This window comes from Emydura macquarii, unplaced genomic scaffold (genome assembly GCF_026122565.2).
Source record: "Emydura macquarii macquarii isolate MOO-44397 ecotype Brisbane River unplaced genomic scaffold, CSIRO-AGI_Emac_v2 contig_1876, whole genome shotgun sequence".
Lineage (NCBI taxonomy): Eukaryota > Metazoa > Chordata > Testudines > Chelidae > Emydura > Emydura macquarii.
Window position 1 is genome coordinate 11055609 of NW_027132013.1, and position 19600 is coordinate 11075208.

Genomic DNA, 19600 nt, shown 5'->3' on the forward strand with positions numbered 1-19600 from the left:
GCATATGTAATTTATTATTGTCACTGAGAGTCACTGGGTGAGCAGATCCCTAATGTAGCTTGTCAGCCTGTCTTATTCCTGTAGGGCTCAATCCTGCCAGGTACCAGTGCTCTCAACTCCCACTGAAGATCAGCCCATTGGCTGGTTATTTTCAATAGCAGTGGCTTCGAATGGGACTAGTGTGTGAAAATCTGATGAAGTAACAAGAACCAGATGAAGCTCCCATCAAAATGGCCAGCTGAGACATGAACAATCTTTTAGAAAACCTATTGTGTCTAAAGGTGGACATCTCCTACTGCAGTCAAATTACTGGTTTATGAACAAGAAGTTGTGAAAGACCTTAGATATTCTACCCGTTTCCCATTCATAGACACTGAGTCACAGGAGACCGCTATCCACATGTTAAGCATAGTGTTTGTTCTCTCCGCAGGCTTCTTCTGAACAAAACCTCATTTTCTGTTTTTTTTTTTTTTTTTAAATAGTCCCACCTTGTGTATGTTGTGGTTTGGGAATTCTTTGTGACTTGTTTTATACAAGGCTGGGTGGCTGGATAGCCTGCCTTGTCTGCCAGAGGGACAAGGCTTGATCTCTGTTTGAACCTATGTCTGGAGTAAGTCTTTGAACCATTTGTATAAGGTAGTGCTCAGATACCTTTTCTCTCCCCTGGTATTGAGGCACGTGCAAATGATGGGACAACCCAGACATGGTAGCAGAGATGTAGGAATGAAGGTCAATGTTGTTGAAATAGCTCATTTCAGTGACAAGTTGTTCAAATGTTATCCTGAGAAGCAGCAATGTGGTTACTTTCCAGAGTGCGATGTGGAATGCAGATGCACGCAAATGGCTTTTCTTGGAAACTTCTTAAATTGAGTGATGCTGTTGCAGTCAGCACTCTACTCTGTATGACCACAGTCGCTAGGTGCATCAAGTGACACAGAAGTAATGGATAGACTCCAACTGCTCCCTTTGCAGACAGTGCAATACAACTTTATCTTGTAGAGTCTCTTGGCTGCAAACTAGCTCCCAGAACACTCTACAGAGTTAAATAATACAGTTATGGAGTTAAATAATTAATAGTGGTGGGAGAAAAAGAAATGAAGAATCAAGGCCAAGGGAGGAAAAAGTTGTTTTCTGCTGAGATTTGAAATGAGATGAAGAGTTAGTGAGGTGGAGAGAGAGAGGAATGGGGTGTTCCAGATAGCCTCCTTCTCTGCCACTCCTGCTGTCACCTCAGCAGCAATGGGAACTGTGTGAAGTGGACAGAGAGGGAACTGGATCGAGAGGAGGGGAGGGGAGAGGATAGAGAAGAGAGACCTGGTCTGTGAGACTAGTTGAACACAAGAAGGGAGGCTTTGAAGTGGATCCTGAAATGCGTGGCGATCAGGAATCAGACTTGTTTTCCTCACCTGTTCCAGGTAGCCTCAAAGTTTCCTCTGGGAGGCAAGGAGGTTTGTGGAGATGCAGCACTCCACTTCATTGTGGTGCTGGTTATCCCACTCTGTATGATCAACACCTTCTGTGAAGAACACATTGAGATAGAAACAGAGCCCAGACAGTGCCTTGTCTTTTGCATAGGACCTGCATCTTCTCTGCCCCTCAAAGGCCTGGGTGGGAGGAACACGGAAGGAATTCTTGATTTTTTTTTTTTAATTTTTTTTTTAAATAAAGACGGGGCTTAATGTGTTGTGGGTAACAGCTCCCCATGGAATGTCTTTCGTTCTCTGCAAGATGCGTTCATGTTTTAGTGATAATATGTTAGCACACATATTAGAGAGTCAATGAATTCCCTCACTGGGCAAAAAAGGGGGGGCAATGTAGGCTAGTCGATAAGGCACTGGGCTAGGAGTCAGGATCCTGAGGTTCTATACCCAGCTCTGCCACTGTCCTGCTGTTTGACCTTGAGCAAGACACTTCAACTCTCAGTGCCTCAGTTCCCTCAAATTGGAAAAATGATGCTTGCCTTCCTTTGTAAAGCGCCTTGAGCTCCATGGATGAAAAGCACTATGTAGAAGAGAGGAGATGATGATGATGATGATGATGTTGCTGCTGTTAGGGCCTTTGCTTCCACCTGAATAGCTCATGGTATGATACTTCAATGTGCAGAAACCTCATTGACCCCATTATTAGCCTCAGACAAAGGGGAAAATGAATATGGGGTCAGGAACATCTTGCTGACTTTTATCCTGTTTGTTTTTATGTATTTATTTATTTATTTAAAGAAGAAAGTAGATCATGCAGCCCAATATTTAACATTCATCTGAACTTCCGATGTTTGGGACAAACTACAATTTAACAGCCACCAAGGGGAATTGGTTATTTTTCTGGAAAACATGCCCTGTTCTAGCTTTGGGCTTTGTTTTAGGCCAAGTCTCATAAAAATCACACACAAACGCTGAACAATTTCCTCTGGGATCACTGCTGTCAAAATAAAGGTTTCACTTTATATTCAAATGACTCTTCTGTTTCAGACCCAGCCAAAGGCAGTCAGTTAGGATTATTACTAACTATAATATTAGTTTCAAAGTCTGCACTTAAGAAACAGACAAGCTTTAGTAAAAAGGCTGTGCTCTGTCTCCATAGGATAAGTGCCTGGGTGGGTAAATTATGCAAAAGAAAGGAAGGCAAGCAGAATGCTGAGCATATGTTTTTCACCTTCTAACCCAGCAATCCCCAATGTTCTGGTTTCTCAAGGGAAAATCCATATCCTGTCTGATGGGTGGCATTCAGATTCTTTAAAGCACATTAGTGACTTAGCCTAAATCAGGGGGGAGGGGAGGGGCATTCACAAGGGAGACTTAGGTACTAAAATGCTGAGACCTCTCTCAATTTCCCCTGTTGGAGCTGTTCACCTAGGTGCAAATAATTATCTATTAATTGGAGCCAGGGGGACTGGAACCTGGGCCTCACACCTTTAAGATGAAGCCCTAACAACTAGGCTACAGAATCCTTCTTTATCTGACCCAATGAATATTTGTTTATCCACAGTGGAACAGCTTCATCAGGAGAGACCTGCCCCAGAATCCCCTGTAGCCCAGTGGTTAGGGGGTACTCCTAGAAATGGGGGAAACCCAAGTTTAAATCTCTGCTCCACATCAGGCAGAAGGAAGGGGTTGAATCTGAGTGTCACACATCTTGGGTGCATGCTCTAATCATTGGGCTAAAGGGTGTAAGGATGGGGTGGGGGAACCACCACTTCTTCCTCTTCCTGGTTATTTTGTGTGGGTTTAGATGTGCTGAGAGCATGCCTACCAGATCAGGCCTTACAAGCAAGACCGGCAGGGGAACACCTAAATTAAGCCCCAAGCTGCTGGGTGATGTCCGGGCTAAGTGCTGGGCACATGCCCAGCTGCCAAAATTTAGGCACCTTGGAATTTTAATGGCAGAAATCTAGGTGCCCATAGATTAGGTATTAGCAGAGCAGGGGCTTGTGAATGCCATTGGCACCTAAATGTTGGACTTAAAGTGGCATTTATGCAGCAAATTCCACCTTGGAATCCCACCCTTTGGAGCCTACAGGTCACAGAAAATCAGTGGGACTTGGACTCTTCATTTTATGAAAATATTACTCAGGGTCAAGTTGTGTTTTGGTTCATAATTTTGAATTTTAAAACAGGCCTCTCCAAACCCTGTCAGGGAACAAAAGTAAAAGGGTGAAATTCTGGCCACATTGAAGACAATAGCAAAACTCCCACCGACGTCAGTGGGGTCAGAATTTCACTTAAAGTTTCCATTAAGTTTTGTCATAAAGTTCCAGTGGAAACAGTTGATTTTTAGAGAAATACACACACCTCTGCAGTGTTTGGAACCCACACATTGCATCCCTGAGAACCTGAAAGCAAACTGACTTTTGCTATTATCATTTATTATATTTACAATTATTTGTGTCACCTCCACAATGTGTTTGGCACTATATAGTGCACAAAACAAAATCATTCCTTTCCCAAGGGGTTTACAGTCTTGGGCCCTGATCCAGTAGTATATAAGGTGGGGTCAGATGGCTGTACCTATGTGAGATCACAATGCAGGATTGAGGTCTTAGAGAGAGAAGACAAGACCTAATGGTGCAAAAAAAAGGATCCTTTAAAGTTTTTATCATGAAATAACAGCAGGACTGTGAGATTGCCACAGTTTAACTGGACTGTTAAAACTTTTTTTTTTTTTTTTTAACACTGTTCCTCAGGAAAGAGGTGATAACTAAACATAGGATTCGATTGTTTCAAGGTCTCTGTTGTTGGTTTTTTTTAAGGATACTTTGAGGAAAATTATTATTATACTTTTTCTATTTTACAATAAACAAAAGTAAAACTGATTTCTTTGATTTTCATTGCCCAAGCTGAAGGAAATGTAAAAAATAAACATAAATGGTGGAAATTCAAAATGGATTTTTAAAATGGTTTCTTTTTACATCATTGTTACTACAATTGACAAATAAATGTTTGTTTCTAATATCTGATGTTTAAATTGACAGTGACCCTTTCTGTTTTATTACATGGATTTTTATCCATCTTTATTCACAGAATGATCAATATTAGGGTGTGATTCTGATCTCACTCACACTGGAACAAATCTGGAGTAATTCTACTGAAGTAAATGGAGAGTTATACTGGTGTAAAACTGGTGTAAGTGAGGAGAGAATCATGCCTTAGATATGAATTTTCCAAGGCCTGGTAGATTTAACTGCTCTGTTTATATGGGTTTTCAAATCTGTCTTTGGTGGGCATTTTAGTCCTTTGTTATATGAAGCACTTTTAAATAGCTCCATATATAAAAAACTTAAAAGAGAATGTTAACTTAAAAATATACATATAAATCAACTTTTAATTTTAAACAAGCCCAGCTGGTTTTAGCGAACGAGTGCCATTCACATGGATAAACCTAAGGTGCGGTCAGCATTTTATAGGTGTCAGTGCTTTACCTACACTTTATAAAAGCATGGCCACTCACTTTAAAACTGAAGTTGCAGAAGAATCCAAAATGAAGGATAGGGAGCCCTGGGTGCAAAATCCTCACATGCTAAAAGACCCTGCCACATGCACAGCTTTCCAGCCCGTGCACATAGTGCCATCTAAACCCTGCATATGTAATGGGCTTTCCACACAATGCATGAACTTGTTTAGGGCCCAATCCAGCCACCACTCAAGTCAATGGAAAGAATCCAAATGACTTCATGGGGCATTGCGTTAGACCCAGGGTAATCAATCTATTTTTTGTCAAGGTCCAAACTTCTTGGTCAAGGTATAGTCAAGGTCCAAACGCCAGAGAAAATAATACAAAAATAACAACGATGAAGATGATAAGTAAATAAAAAGATTTCACGGTCAATTCGAAAGCATCTGGTGGTCCGGATTTGGCCCATGGTCCGCCTATTGACTTCCCCTGCATTAGGCTCTTGATCCTTTGCAGGCTTCATCTTCAGACCTGCCTATAGCTGTGTTTGAATTGAAAGGCAGACCTGTTACAGCCTGATCCTGCAGGAGGCTGCTGGAAGCTGGTGAGCATTGTTCACTCCCACTGAAGCCAAGGGGACTTGCGGGTGTTCATCACCTTCCAGGAGATGGTAAGCACTAGCATCTCACATTGGGCCCATAGCTTCTTAATTGGGCAGCAGGTGCATTGTGCACCCTCAGAGGATGCAGAGCTAATGTCCATGAGCCAAAGTAGAATGCCCCTGGCATAGCAAGTCATCTGAGTTTCATTTGTGAGGTGCTGACTGCATAGAATCTTGTTTCTACCCTTAGATTTGTAATGAAAAATAGCATTCACAAAGAGAACGTTGAATGGAGGTGCTGATAATATTCTGTGTTCTGTGTATTTCAGCTGACCAGGGAATTCTTCACCAAGGAGCTAAAGAAGCACTATCAGGGAAACAATGAGACTGATGTCTTCTCCTCCACCTGGAATTCGGTTATGATCACAGTAAGCTGATTTTCTCCTGGATCTCCTGCTGGCAGTTAGCTCTGTCACTAATATGAAGGGAAACATTGCTCCAGTGCTGCAGCCTAAGGTCATGAAGCTACTCTGAAGCATATCATGCTGCATACAAATCACCCTGATTGTATTAATCAATTAGGAGTTAAATTAAAATTCTACCAGCAGCACTCACCTTGCTAAAGGTGATGTAGTATTTGAGCTGCCAGCAGAAGTGGGAGAGTATAGTGTTGCAGACAGCCAACTAGCTGGATGGTACAAGGGATGGGACATCGCTATAGACTCTTCCACCTCTAGGATTCTGCTTCAAATCCATGTTAGATCAGCTGGGACCAAAAGTGGTTACTTTCTCATGGATTTTCAGTGGCCCCTGTGAAATGAGTTTGTGGCTGGTAGTTTGCAATGTTGTTGTAGCTGTGTTGGTCCCAGGATATTAGAGAGACAAGGCGGGTGAGGTAATATTTTTTATTGGACCAACTTCTGTTGGTGACAGAGACAAGCTTTCAAGCTACACAGAGCTCTTCCTCAGGTGGCTGATAGTCTAGTTATTAGTGCGGAAGTACTGGCCATCTTCATTAGAATGCTAAGCAGGGAAGTCAAGGATTGCTATGGAGTCTGAATTCCCCTATCCTCTACTAGAAGTTGTCCCCCACTCTCTTCCCCAGTTGCAGGAAGTAAGGGCTGTGTGTATGGAAAGTTTGCACTAGCACACCCCACGCTGTGCCTATTCAGCAGATGAATTGACAGCTGTGGAGGCTGATGTCATGTATTTAGTTTTAAAATTAAAGAAGAGTGCTGCCCTTAATGCTGATTCAGGAATTTAACAAAGAACTTGACATTTTGTGCATGAAATGTTTAAACTTATTGCTGCTTGAAAGCTGGTAGACACAGAGCATCACTTGAGTACTTGCAGAGGACTTTCAATGAATCATCTAGTGCATGGGAAGAAGCAGCAGCTTCTTGGGCATTGACCACAGGGAGAACTGGGGAATAAGGAGCCTGGACGGTATTCTGCGCTCTGCCACTGACTCACCTTGTGATCTTGAGTATGTCTCTTTGGACGTGCTCCAGAGCCCACTGAAGTCAACAGCAAGATTCCCAGTGGGCTTTGGTTCGGGCCCTTAATCTCTGGGTCTATGTCCCCATCTGTAAAAGGGGATAATGATACTCTTATAAAGTGCTTTGAGATCTGTGGATGAATAGAGATGCCAGGATAAAAACACAGATGTAGTCACATTGCTCTCACTCTCCCTTCACTGAACCCCGGCCCCCCCATACCTCACAAAACCATGACTTTGAAAGGATTTGTGGTGCTTCATTTCAGAAGTGACAATGTGGAACCTATGGATTTCTGTCCTTCCTGTGTCCCTCCCTAGTTCGGCTGCTGTGGAGTGAATGGACCGGAAGATTTTGAAACAGCTCTTCATTTCCAACGCCTCCATTCAGATGCTTTGGTACCGGAAGCTTGTTGCCGGCGAGATCTCCAGACCCAGGATAGGGCATTTGTCAGCAAGGAGGAGTGCCTCAGAGGGAAGCACATATACCAGAACCGACAGGTAAAGGGAACTAATCCCATGGCTGACAAATGCTTCACCATGAGCTTTAAACAGACTGTGCTGTGGGAAGTGATGGAGTTTATGGGTTCCTGCTATGGTGACCATAACTCAGACCCTAAACATCCCTAAATGCCTAAACAAATAATGCATTTACACTGCCAGCTCTTGGTATCAATGTACAACCTGAGTCTTGTTTTGACAGTGTCCTTTCGCTATATGGGCTTTAACTATACTGCAGCAGTACGACTTTGTGTCATCAACAGCAATTTGCGTATTTCCCCAGATCTAATGGATAAGATAGTTGGTGGATCAAAGGATCATGTAACTTTTTGTTGCATTCTCCAACCTTAAATCTGCAGCTGAGAGCTCAATTCCTGTTCCTCCTCTCTCTGATTCTTTCATCTTCTGCCATTGTTACTGCTATTTACATTGTACCAAGTATGTTGGGTCACAAAACACAGGAAAGGGCCATATATGTAGTTATTTGCTTAAAAATAAACCCTAAATCACTGCTTTCGAATATGATTCAGACTCTGGCACTGCTCCTTTTGCATAGATAGCCAGACACCTGGAAGTTAAATTCAAACCCAACCTAGGTGAGTAGTGATTGAGCATCATTGCCATCTATTGGCTGTTTACTTGTGCAGGTTCAGAATGACTTTTATGAGTCTTCATTCCCAGCAAATGAATATCAACATCACAAAAAAAACCATGTCCACAATCAGAACTTATTGTCCCTTTTTGGCCCTCTCAACGGAGAAGCAAAGGATCAAATCAGCCATAGAGATTCAAGTCCCTTCTCACCACTAGTGATGGTCCCTCCAAGGCAGGAGACAAGCACGTTGGTGGAGTGGGGAGAGAGAAGCTTGCATTGCTGTGCTCTTACCATTTTGGTTCTGGAGATAAACTGAAATAGTCTGTCTCCAAAGCTCTCAGTGTAGCACTTTTCATCAGCCCAAAATTTAACAAGGAAATTCAATATAATGTCTTTTTTTCCCCCCCTGGCTTACACTTTACTGAGCCTCCTGGTTAGCCAAATCTACACTCCCTACCCCCATCTCCTCCAAAAGTATGAAGCCCTCAACTTTGAGCAAAACAGGATTGTACTTGCTTGATTGTTTTCACCCAGCATTAACTGTATGAGATACAGCCTCCCCATGTTCTCCCTCTAAGCAGCATGGGTCCCATTTCCAGCACTTGACAACAGATTGTGAAAGGGAGCAGATGAGTTTAGAACCAGTCTGTAAACTGTTCCCCAGTCTGGGAGCTGGAAAACAGTGGCTTGGGGCACTGTGGGTAGGAGATCGTAGTAGACCCTGCTTCTGCCAGGTCTGATTGCCTCAAGCACACAAGGGAGAGAGAGAAGGAACAAACAGCTAAAAGGAAAAGACATCAGTCTTGAAAAACAGGGCTAAAGAGGACAACAAAAATGTCTCTCTTCCTATGGTTGCATTTTTGTTTATGGTGTCATTGCAGCATATTGAGTCCATACATTCCCATCTCGATCCCATGGAAAGGGAGATTTTTGTTACTCTGTGCGTGTTATTACAACGTATTGACTGGAGAAAAAGCACATCAGACATCTATCAGAAATAGGCCGAACCAGGTATTTTTGTAAAGAAGGGGAGAGGAGTTTGAGCTCAAACGTTCCTGGATCAAAGTCAAGTTCTTGGAGCGTGGAGGTGCTAGGTGGATGTTGGCCTAGTTTGTGTTGAGAACCTCTCTTGGCATGCTGAAACTACTGTGCAGCAGGGACTGTTCAGAGGCGGCTACAGCAGACCCCTCAGAAGGGTGAAGTTGGAGTTGTGTTTGAATAAGCACCCAAAACTTTGGTTGCTTGGTTGGATGCTTGGTTCTGCCAAACTGAGCTGGAAATCAGGCAAGAACTGGCTTTCTACAGGGCCTTGTCTTCTCTAGGAAAGTCAGCACCAGTAGCATAATAACTACTGCACTAGGACAGCTGCCACTGTACTAGCTGTAGCATAAGCATCAGCACAGTCCAGGCTGAGGAAATATGACACAGTGGTAAAAGCACCTGAGTCCTGTCTACACTGGCACTTACCTTGCTGATAGCATTGGTGCCGCTGCACAGCCTCTGATAAACCAGTTCTAATTTTCCTTGTATAGATGTCTCTCTTGGCTCCAAGGTCTCTGAACAACTAATGTGTATAAAACACCATCCAGAGCCCAGTAGGATGGAATGGTCCAGTGGTTTTCTGAGAGTGTCTTGTACTATCATATTGTAAAGGTCTCAATCTGGGGCTTGCAGAATAGCCTTTTGACCAGTGCAGGGAAGCGCCATTGATGGACTCTGGAGAGAGCCGTAGCAAGCAGGTGGTAGGCAAGGCCACCACAATACAAGTAGGGGAATACTGAAATTGGGGGAGAGTGGCAGACTTTGCCCCATCTCCAGAAGGGAAAAAAATCTCTCTCAGTTAACACCATTGTAGGTTAATTGCCACTGAAAAGGAAATCCCTGCCCTTTAGCCAAAGGACTTAATAAAGCACTTGAGTCCTTGTAGAGTGCTGTCAGATACAGCAGCGCATGCGGAAGCACTATATAAATGCATGTGTGCATTCCTTCCACTGTCACCAGTCTTTAGCTTGCGAGTGTCTTTGCCCATCTATTGCTCATTGTACAGTTTCCTGTGACAAGGGCATGCAGCAGTTTTGCTTGCATTGTGCTCCACATGGGTGTTTGAGATTTTTTTTTTAAATGTTCTTCACCCAGATGACCTTTCCGTCATCTCTTTATTTTGGAGGGTATGGGTGAGAGAAGAATCCATGTCATGCTCAGTAAGGCCACCTATTTTTTTTTTTCTTTTCTGCTGAAGAGAAAAATTAGCTGATGAAAACAGATCTGGATTCCATCTGTGCATGCAGGTGTGCAGGGATGTGTGGCTAGGTGTACACTGCCCATGGAGGCGTGCGCATGTGTGTGCATACATTTAGATAGGTGTTTCAGAGAAATGTTCAGTAGGAGCTGTGCACATTTCTATGGAACAGACTGATGTACCAGTTCCTTTTCACACGACCCATCTGCAGAAATTTGCCAGTTTGTTGGGGGATTTTGTGGGCTAGGACAACTGAGATTTGGATGAACAGGTGCCTCTCAGAAGAGTTCATGCAGCTTTTCTCTATACTGGGGCTTTTACAGATGCTTCTCATATTAATAATTAATACAAATAATAAGTAACATCAAGGATGATGAGATTTACTTTGCACTTCAGTGTTCCTAATTATGCAAGGACCTCAGAGCTCTTAACAAACATTAATTCTCCCAGGAGGTTGTTAGGTAAGTATGATTTGACCCATGATATAGACGGGGAAACTAAGGAACAGAAACAGTGTGACTGGCCCCAGGTTGTCCAGTGAACTATTGCCTAAGCTTGGAATAGAACCCCAGGAACCTTGACTCATAGTCCCTTCCTCTAACCCCTGCTGTAAAATGAAGCCTCAACCAAACCAGCTTAAATAATGGGAGCCCATCTGTCTTGTACTGTCTGGTTTTGTCCATCCAGCCATCTCAGCCTGTCCTATCCCCACTGCAAAGTGAAAGCTTCTCCACTGCTGCTCTTGTCTGCTCTACTGGTTATGGCCAGTGCTGGTTAGCAATGGGTTATAACTTTGTTAGCCAAACCCATCTCCCATCAACTCTAGCCTCATACTGAACCTTCAAGGGGCTGTCCTCCCTCAAGGCCCCACTGAGTGGGTCTCTGTTATTCACGGTCTGTTGACTGGAGGTCATGTGTCTGGTTTCTGGGTCTGAGATGCATCAGGTACGCAAACAAGGGCCGTAAGCAAATGTTTACAGAACAAAAAAGGCTGCTGCTTGGCTGTGTCTCACAATGGTTTATTCTTTCCTAGGGCTGTTACACTGTGATCCTGAACTCCTTCGAGACCTATGTATACCTTGCAGGAGCTCTCGCCATTGGCATTTTGGCCATTGAGGTACTGGAGCAGTGAGCATGCTAAAAATGCTATATCTATAGAAATGCAGCCAGTAGCATGATCAGGAGCTGCACATTCACCTTTCAGTGGGACTCTTTCCTATCAAAATGCAGGCAGATTATAGTTTATTAGTAAGTAAGGGCTGGATTTTCTGTCCGTCTGCATGCAGGGCAAAGAAATCCCTCATCGTACAAGCCTGCGCTGCCATCTGGTGTTAAGCCTGGTCAAAAATTACAGGCCCATAAAAATCAGAGGCTTTAAGGAAGCCAGCATTTTTCCCAAGTCTGCAATGACTGGAAAGAAATAACAGTCATGTTATTATTTATTTTATTATCACAGTAACACCCAGACGTCTCAAACAGGTCCTGTTGTGTGTTTCTGCAGCACAGACACATAAGAGATGGTCCCTGCCCCATAATGCTTAAAATAAGATGAAATGAGTGAGTGTCACTGGAGGAGAGGATAATAGTAATACAACCATGTGGTCCCAGAGACTACCTATGAGCACATCTTGATTATTACATTTCAAACTGTCCTTTTTAGGGGGCCTCTGTTTAGAGTCTGAAACTATAGTGGTCTGAGACCTTGCCCATATATCTCCATTATAGAAAGCATCAGTATTTGACTCTTGAGACTAGACCAATGATGCTCAGATCTTAGTGGTTCAGGAGCCAAATTAGCAATTAACATTACCCGAAAGAGCCACAGTAGTGTGAATTCATTGTTTCATTTTTTACACACACACACACTCTCTCTCTCTCTCTCTCTCTCTCTCTCTCTCTCTCTCTCTCTCTTAATATATATTATTCTTACAGAAAAATGACTGACCAAGTATTTTATTTTATCAACTACAATTGGTTAATACCCTGGCAAACATATCCTGATTGGTTAATAAGTTAGACTGATTAATAATTGAATCACAGTGTTTTAATAACATGTGCTGCAAAGGAGCATATTAAAGAGCCACTTGCGGCTCGTGAGCCTCAGTCAGAGTATCACTGGGCTGGACATAAGCAGCGACAGGTTTCCATCAGAAAGTCACACCTACCTGAAAGGGAGGCAACTTTGTGACACTGTCACAGGGACTCGTGGTTTCCTGATACACTGGCAATGTGTGTGGTTGATGCACTTGGCTCTCTAGAGGGGAGTTTCAGGGAGTGAGGGTGGCTTGCCTTCCTGCTGAAGGGAGCAGCAGCTACTGGGAAGAGCAGAGTGCTCCAGTACACCAGTGGGAGCAGGGGAAGGTGCAGACTAAACAACGGGAGCCCTGCAGGTTGGCAGTGTCTACCCTCAATTTGGAAATGAGCCCCGGTTGCTGCGGTAGCCTTCATCCACTCAGATGTATTTGCTGACAGTGGGTGGGAACAGGGTTTAAAGTAATGAGAGGTGGGGGAGAAGTGCGGTTTCTCCTCTGCTAAAACCCTTTCCTCTCCCAGGCGTGGGTAGGCAATGCTTTGCCTTCTCTTTTTTCCTGGCTGGGGTGGTAAGAGCTCCCTCTCCTCGTTCAGTGTACATAAGTCAGGGCAGCACCATCCCTAGGCCTAAGTAAGGCTTTTTCATTGTTCTCTAAGATGTGGCTGATGGCTGTGTTTTGTTTGTCCTTCTCTTTCTCATCCCTCTCCAGCTGTTTGCCATGATCTTTGCAATGTGTCTCTTTCGAGGGATCCAGTAGGAGGTGCCCCTTGAGCGACTGCGATGCTCCTATGTACTTGGAAGACCAGAAAAAAGAGGGGGGGAAACAAACCCTTTATTTTTTGTAACAAAATGGAAACAAAAAAAGGATTGTAATATATGAATGACCAAAAGGATTGTACTTCAGGGGCTGGAACTTTGAGGTGCTGTGCACTACATGACGACACATCGACCTTCTCCCAGAGCAACCTGCACAACCACTGATTCATCAGGAGCACAGTGCAATCGCTTGCCCTGGAGACTGACAGCCTGCAGGGTGGCTGGGAGGGAGGGAAGGCAACTAAAATGGTCCCCATCAGAGCAGGATACTGCCTAGAATATTCACAACTGCATTGTTTTAGATAGGGAAGAACTGTGTAACACAACACAGGGGCTAGGTTCAGTTCCATAGAGGAAGCAGGTCAACCACAGCATGTGGGTGGAAAGGTCAGGCTGGTTTCAAACAACCAGATAAAAAGGACTTTTGATACCCAGAAAACTGGCAGCCCGTTGTTTACTAATTTTCATTTCTGGTCCAAAGTGTAAACTGCCAGCCAGGAAATGGAAGCACATTTTCACTAAAGGAGGGTCAACTGCCATCGCTTAACATCTCCAGGAGAATCCCTGGACTACTGGGACTGGGGCGTGCCTTTCCCTGGAGTCCCACCACAGGGGATGAGGTGACCCTGTCGGAAATGAGGAAGATCCTCCCCTGTTGGGGGCTGGGAGAGGCCTGAGATGCAATCAGAAGTTTGGTGCATACCTTTCCTTATTTACTCTGTCTCTTTGGCTTTCTGTTCAGTGTTTTATGAGAGAAGAGCAAAGGGTTCCCAAATCCTGATCTGACCCGTCTCCTCTTTAAAGATGATTGGCCTGGCCAAGAATAGCTGACACTGCCAGCCTCAGGGCAGGGGCATATTGTTTTGTCTTCTAAATCTTGGCCATTCAACTCCTACATGCAAAATTGTAGTTTGTACTTTGTAGTGCTCTGTTAGCTTAATTATCTGCATTAGGTTCCAATGTGCCTTCCAGCCATGTAGGCAATTCGCAGACATGGTACTGGTAGCAAAGGGGCCCATTTGTAGTTGTTGCCCACGCTGTTTCCCTTTTGTGACCCTTGTGGCTTCATTTCTGATCTGAGAATTTCTCTTTAGCTTGTTCCAAGGGGCTGAGAAGAAAGAGAGTGGAATCAACTGAAGTCATTTTAATATAGCCTCCTGTTTTATAAAGGTTTCCTCCATTGAGGTGCCACTTTGACATTTAAATAATGTCATCCATTTAATCATTTAAAACCAACCTGATAAAAATGCCTGCATAAGTACCTTGATTGAGGGTTACAAAGAATAGAACTGAGGCTTCAAAACAGGCAGAGCATTTACAGTGATAGAAGTGGGCCCAAGTCCTCAGAGATTTCCTAAAAAGGACTCTGCAGATACACGGACCATGTAAGCCATAGTAAAGCCTACTAGGCCTCGTACTAATAGGCAAAGGACCCTGACTTAATATGCACAAGGGTGAAGAGTTAAGCTGCTGAAGGATGGGAATAGGACATTGGAACCTCACCTACAGCATTTCTGAAGACATGTGGAAATCTTTCGGAGACATGAGTCTAATCATCAGAGAAATCTACATATGGACATGAAGAAAATCTGTCCCCACCCACAAATGAAGTCAGCAGTGGAGAAAGATAGAATAAGGGCCAGGATTGTTGAACAGTGAAAGGCCTCAGATACTGTGTTAAAGCGTTCTTGAGACGGCTTCTAGGCAATTTCCCTGAGGAGCCATTTTAATAATGCATTTTAGAGTTAAATTCTGTTCCATTGTACAGTGAAGAAGGAAAGCAGCTCTGCTAGCAAAATTGGCAGTGTCCGCCCTGCTGAAAGTCTCTCTAATTTGTTCCTAAAACTCAGAAAAACTCCTCCCATGATAGACCATTAAGTGCAGCTGATTTTTTTGTGGGGGGGTGGTCAACCCACCATGCAGTGTGCATGGAGGATCTGACCTATAGCATTGTGCTATTCCACTGGGATGGGAATAGACCCCATAATTGGTGTTCCTCTCTAGATACAGGCAGACCAAGGAAAAAGGTGCTCCTGGAGAAAGGCTGTGACCCTGCACCAAGAGATGGTCACTGTCCGCATTGGAGAGAGAACAATTCCCCAGGGAGGAAAACAACTAAAGAGTTGGTAATGGGGGTGGGGGAAAATAAGTAGCAGCCAAAACCACCACCTGTTACTCAATTTATAATAGCCAGAGTCTGTAGCTGGCAATAGAACCAGAGTAGCTAACATCCAAAAAAGAGTGTGTGCTCTTGTCCATTGCTATCTGGATCTCTGGCTGGGTGGCTAACATTTGGCAGCTAGAACTCTTGGTGTCTGGAGGAGCAACCCATCTCCTTTGTTTTCTGATTCCTCCCCTCAGTACCTTTAATTTCTTGCTCTATTGTGAAAGATTCCCTTTGGTCCAAATCTTGAAATTTAGCGATGGAGGGGTGGGCCTGCCTGGCCTGGGGTTGTGTAATTGAAAACGAAAAGCACAGCTCTCTGCTAAAAGCACAAAGAATATGATAAAAACCCCAAAATGGTACTCTCTGGGTGTGCGCTTTCCTCTCAGAGCCAGGTGGGGTCTCAGCAAGTGCACAGGCCGATAGAGGAACAGGGATAACTACAATAGCAAATCCTAAATGTTGCTTTTCCAGACTTATTCTCCTCCGGTTTTCTCATTTCTTTGCTACTTTCTTCCATCATCTTCCTTTTTTTAATTCCCTCCATTTCCTTTCTTTTTCCTCCATAATGGCTGCTCTCTCTCCTCCCCTTCCTTCCCCCATTTATATATTCTCTTATTTCTCTTCTTCCTGTATCTCCCTTTTTCTCTCACAGAACTTTTCTTTTTTCCTCTCTCTCTAATCTCACTCGTACATCCCTCGTCTCGTCTCGTTCCCATTTTTCTGTCCTCCCTGGCCCTGCTGTGCAGTTGCCGTCCCCATCCCACCCCCATTCTCATTCTCCCCTTGCTGAAACCTTCATATCCTCTCTTTAAAGGGATAGAATCACAGAAATGTAGGACAGGGTGGGACCTTGATAGGTCATCTAGTCCAGTCCCCTGCACTGAGGCAGGACTAAGTATTATCTAGAGGACCATCCCTGACAGGTGTTTGGAGGTTTTTAAGAACAGGTTAGACAATGGCAGGGATTCCACAACCTCCCTAGGTAATTTGTTCCAGTGCTTAACTACCCTGACAGGAAGTTTTTTTCTAATGTCTAACCTAAACCTCCCTTGCTGCAATTTAAGCCCATTACTTCTTGTCCTGTCCTGAGTGGGTAAGGAGAACATTTTATCACCTTCCTCTAACAACTTTGTATTGCTTGAAGACTATTATCATGTCGTGTCCCTCTCCCCCGGCTTCTCTTCTTCAGACTAAACAATCCCGATTTTTTCAATCTTCCCTTGCAGGTCACATTTTTTAGACCTCTAATTATTTTTGTTGCTCTCCTCTGGACTTTCTCCAATTTGTCCATATCTTTCCTGAAGTGTGGGGCCCAGAACTGCACACAGTACTCCAGTTGAGGCCTTATCACTCTTGAATAGATTAGAAGAATTACTTCTCATGTCTTGCTTACAAAACTCCTGCTAATATATCCCAGAATGAGGTTTACTTTTTTTTGTGACAGTATTACATTGTTGGCTCATATTTAGTTTGTGATCCACTATCACCCCCAGATCCTTTTCTGCAGTACTCCTTCTTAGGCAGTCATTTCCTATTTTGTTTTTGTGCAATTGATTATTCCTTCCTAATTGTAGTCCTTTGCGCATTTGTCCTTATTGAATTTCATCATATTTAATTGACTATTTATCCAGTTTCTCAAGATCATTTTTGAATTCTAATCCAGTCCTGAGACACAGTTGAGAAATCAGGAAGCAGCACCCTCCAATAAAGAAATGGAAATCACTGTTAAGTGATGCACAAACCCCTCATGCAGGGTCCAACCATCTTGCATCATCTGAAATGCTGGGGACTGATGGAAGTGAGGCACAGGGAGAGGTGAGGCATTTCTCCCATGGAATGTTAATGAGTAGGAGACTCCAGAATGGGGAATCCTTTGTTACTATGAGAGACACAAGTTTTGTGTTTTGACCACCATGATGTGACACTGCCTTTACCTGCTGTATCTTATGCTGTATATCAAGAATTCTGGGACTTCTTCTTTCCAGAGCTCTAGGCAGGAGGAACAAACATTCCCTCCTCCCCCCTTTTTAGTTTCTGCTGAGTTGTTTTGAGGGTAGGGTGTTGAGGTTTAATCACTCCTGTCTTGAGAGCTCTGTGTAAGAAAGCAACCTAAAGTGAGTCACCAAAGTGCTGGCCTTCATGCTGTAGAACCAAGCCCAGAGCCCATGCACCTTTCATGTAAGAGCAGTTTCTTTCTGTATGTCCACCCCCTCCCTCATCTGTTATTTAATTCTTAAATTACTGTTGTGAGTGCTTGGGAAACAGCCTGCGTGTGAAAGAACAGTGAAATCTATTTTAAAAATTGTAAATGTTCCTTTTATTAGATAGTGGAGCTAATTTATCCTGTATTGCCCATTGTAATGCTTCTTTTATATTGAAAGGATTTTTTGTAATATAAACCAGAACACAAGCCTGAAGCATTTTGCACAGTTTGTGTGCGCATTTCTTAAAAAAATAAAAAAAATAAAGATATTGTGACTGAAGTGGGATTGCTTTAATTGTCACTATTCATGTGGTTGGGTTTTTTTGTTTTTTTTATAGTACGTACAGTCATTTTCTCACCACAGGAGGAATAAACTCAGCTACAGCACCTAAAATGAGTTATCTGAATCCAAAAAGACCTAAGAAACAGAAAAGCTGGCTGGCTAAGAGAGGCTCTCTAGTCCCACTGCCACTTTCTCCTCTCCAGTGCCAGCCTGCTGGAAGTCAGTAAAGGCTGAGCAGGGAAGTGTAGGGACCTGCTTGAATTTTTGGCCTCTCTCACCCTAAATTGGGGACTCTGTGAATCCAAGGTGTTTGGTTCTGCTCATATCAGATACAGGAACCAGGCACAAAATTCATTTGCAAAAACCCCCATGCAAATGCAGGCTCATCTCTGTTCAGAACGCAGTCAGCTGGAAAATAACTCTTCAGTTATGCAGAGGGCTACACCCCAAAGTCAGAGTCATAATCCATATTTTATAGATGGGGAAATTGATGCCTGGGCGGTCAAGTGACTTGTCCAAGGTCACCTACCTGCGCAGTGGCAGACCCAGGATTAAAGTCTAATAATTTTTGCCTCCCAGTGGTGGTCGTGACTGCTAGTCTATGCTGCCACTTAGCAGCTGACGTTGTGCTTCTAGGCCCAGTCCCCACCAAGCTTGTGAAAACTCAGCAAGGTGCTGCTCTGTGCCCCCCACTGCAGCTGCCCAACCCACCTTTATAGAGTGAAGGGAACCACCCCGCCATGGCTCTTACATTGGTCATCCCTGCTGCTGTAGGATTTAATTCTATAATACAATTATCTGTAACTTCTAGCAGTGCTGCTGGTGCTATGGGGTGGATCCTTCCCCCTTACGGGCACCCACAGTGCTCTAACCCTTATCCTGAAAATCCCTCCCCCTGTTCCTTGGGGGCTCAGCCACTCCCCCTGCTTACTCATCACTAATGGCAGCATGCCCCTTTCAGCCAGGATCCAGTGAGTGCTGGGGTGGATTGCACTCACCCTCTCACCTAGGGTATGTCTCTCTATCTTAGAGCTCAAAGGTGTAAATTCCAGCCCCGTGAGACAGCCCCACTCTTGCTCTAAGAGCGATTTGATCGAGCTGGTGTTCTGGAAGTGTAGCTAGAGCAGCATGGCCCCAGCCACCCCAAGTCCATACACATGGGCTCATCCTCAGTGCAGCAAGGCCGTCCTGCTGCTTGCAGTGCTGAAGCTCTGCTATTCTTAAGTGTGTTCATTTGATCACACCTAGCACTGCTGTGTCTCTGCACTGGAGTTTACACCTTCCAGCTCCAATGTCGACATCCCCATGCTGTCAGCATAGGATCCACTTGTGTTTATATGCCTCAACACTGTGCCCTCAGTCCTCAGGGATGTAGCTACCAACTTGCAAATTACTTCCCTCCTTTCACCTCCCCCTTCCTTCCCTGCCCCAGTCCTATGGGCCCATTAACACTTGGTTATGGGGGGGGGGCAGGGGGAGGAATCCAAAACCAAGATTTAAATAGACATGCTACATTCAATAGGCATTGCATGGCCAGTTGATTTTAGGCTCCTTCGTGTCTGTCTGTCTCTTTGTGGGAGCAGCACATTATATTGATTTGCCCCTCCTGGGCTCCAGCCCCTGCCCCCACTCCCACTGTTCTGCTCTCCCCTGCTCACTTAGTCCAGAGGGGACAAAGAAACACTAGAGGAGGGAAGCATTTGTGTCAGCCACCCATTTGTCACTTGAAATTATTACAGCAAAAAACTTGACATGCTGATGCAGGAACCAGCGTGAGGGAT

At 44.1% G+C, this 19600-nt stretch overlaps 1 protein-coding gene across 3 annotated transcripts in view; it reads left to right on the forward strand.

Moving 5' to 3' along the window:
- TSPAN18 (tetraspanin 18) overlaps positions 1 to 17805 on the forward strand; it is a 171391-nt gene extending 153586 nt beyond the window's left edge. For all 3 annotated transcript variants that reach the window (XM_067557600.1, XM_067557598.1, XM_067557599.1), the window contains 4 exons: positions 5818 to 5916; positions 7305 to 7484; positions 11352 to 11435; positions 13060 to 17805. In XM_067557600.1, coding sequence (XP_067413701.1) covers positions 5818 to 5916; positions 7305 to 7484; positions 11352 to 11435; positions 13060 to 13107 — 411 coding nt within the window. In that variant the 3' untranslated portion in view covers positions 13108 to 17805. The remainder of the gene's footprint in view (positions 1 to 5817; positions 5917 to 7304; positions 7485 to 11351; positions 11436 to 13059) is intronic.
- The last annotated feature ends 1795 nt before the right edge of the window (positions 17806 to 19600 follow it).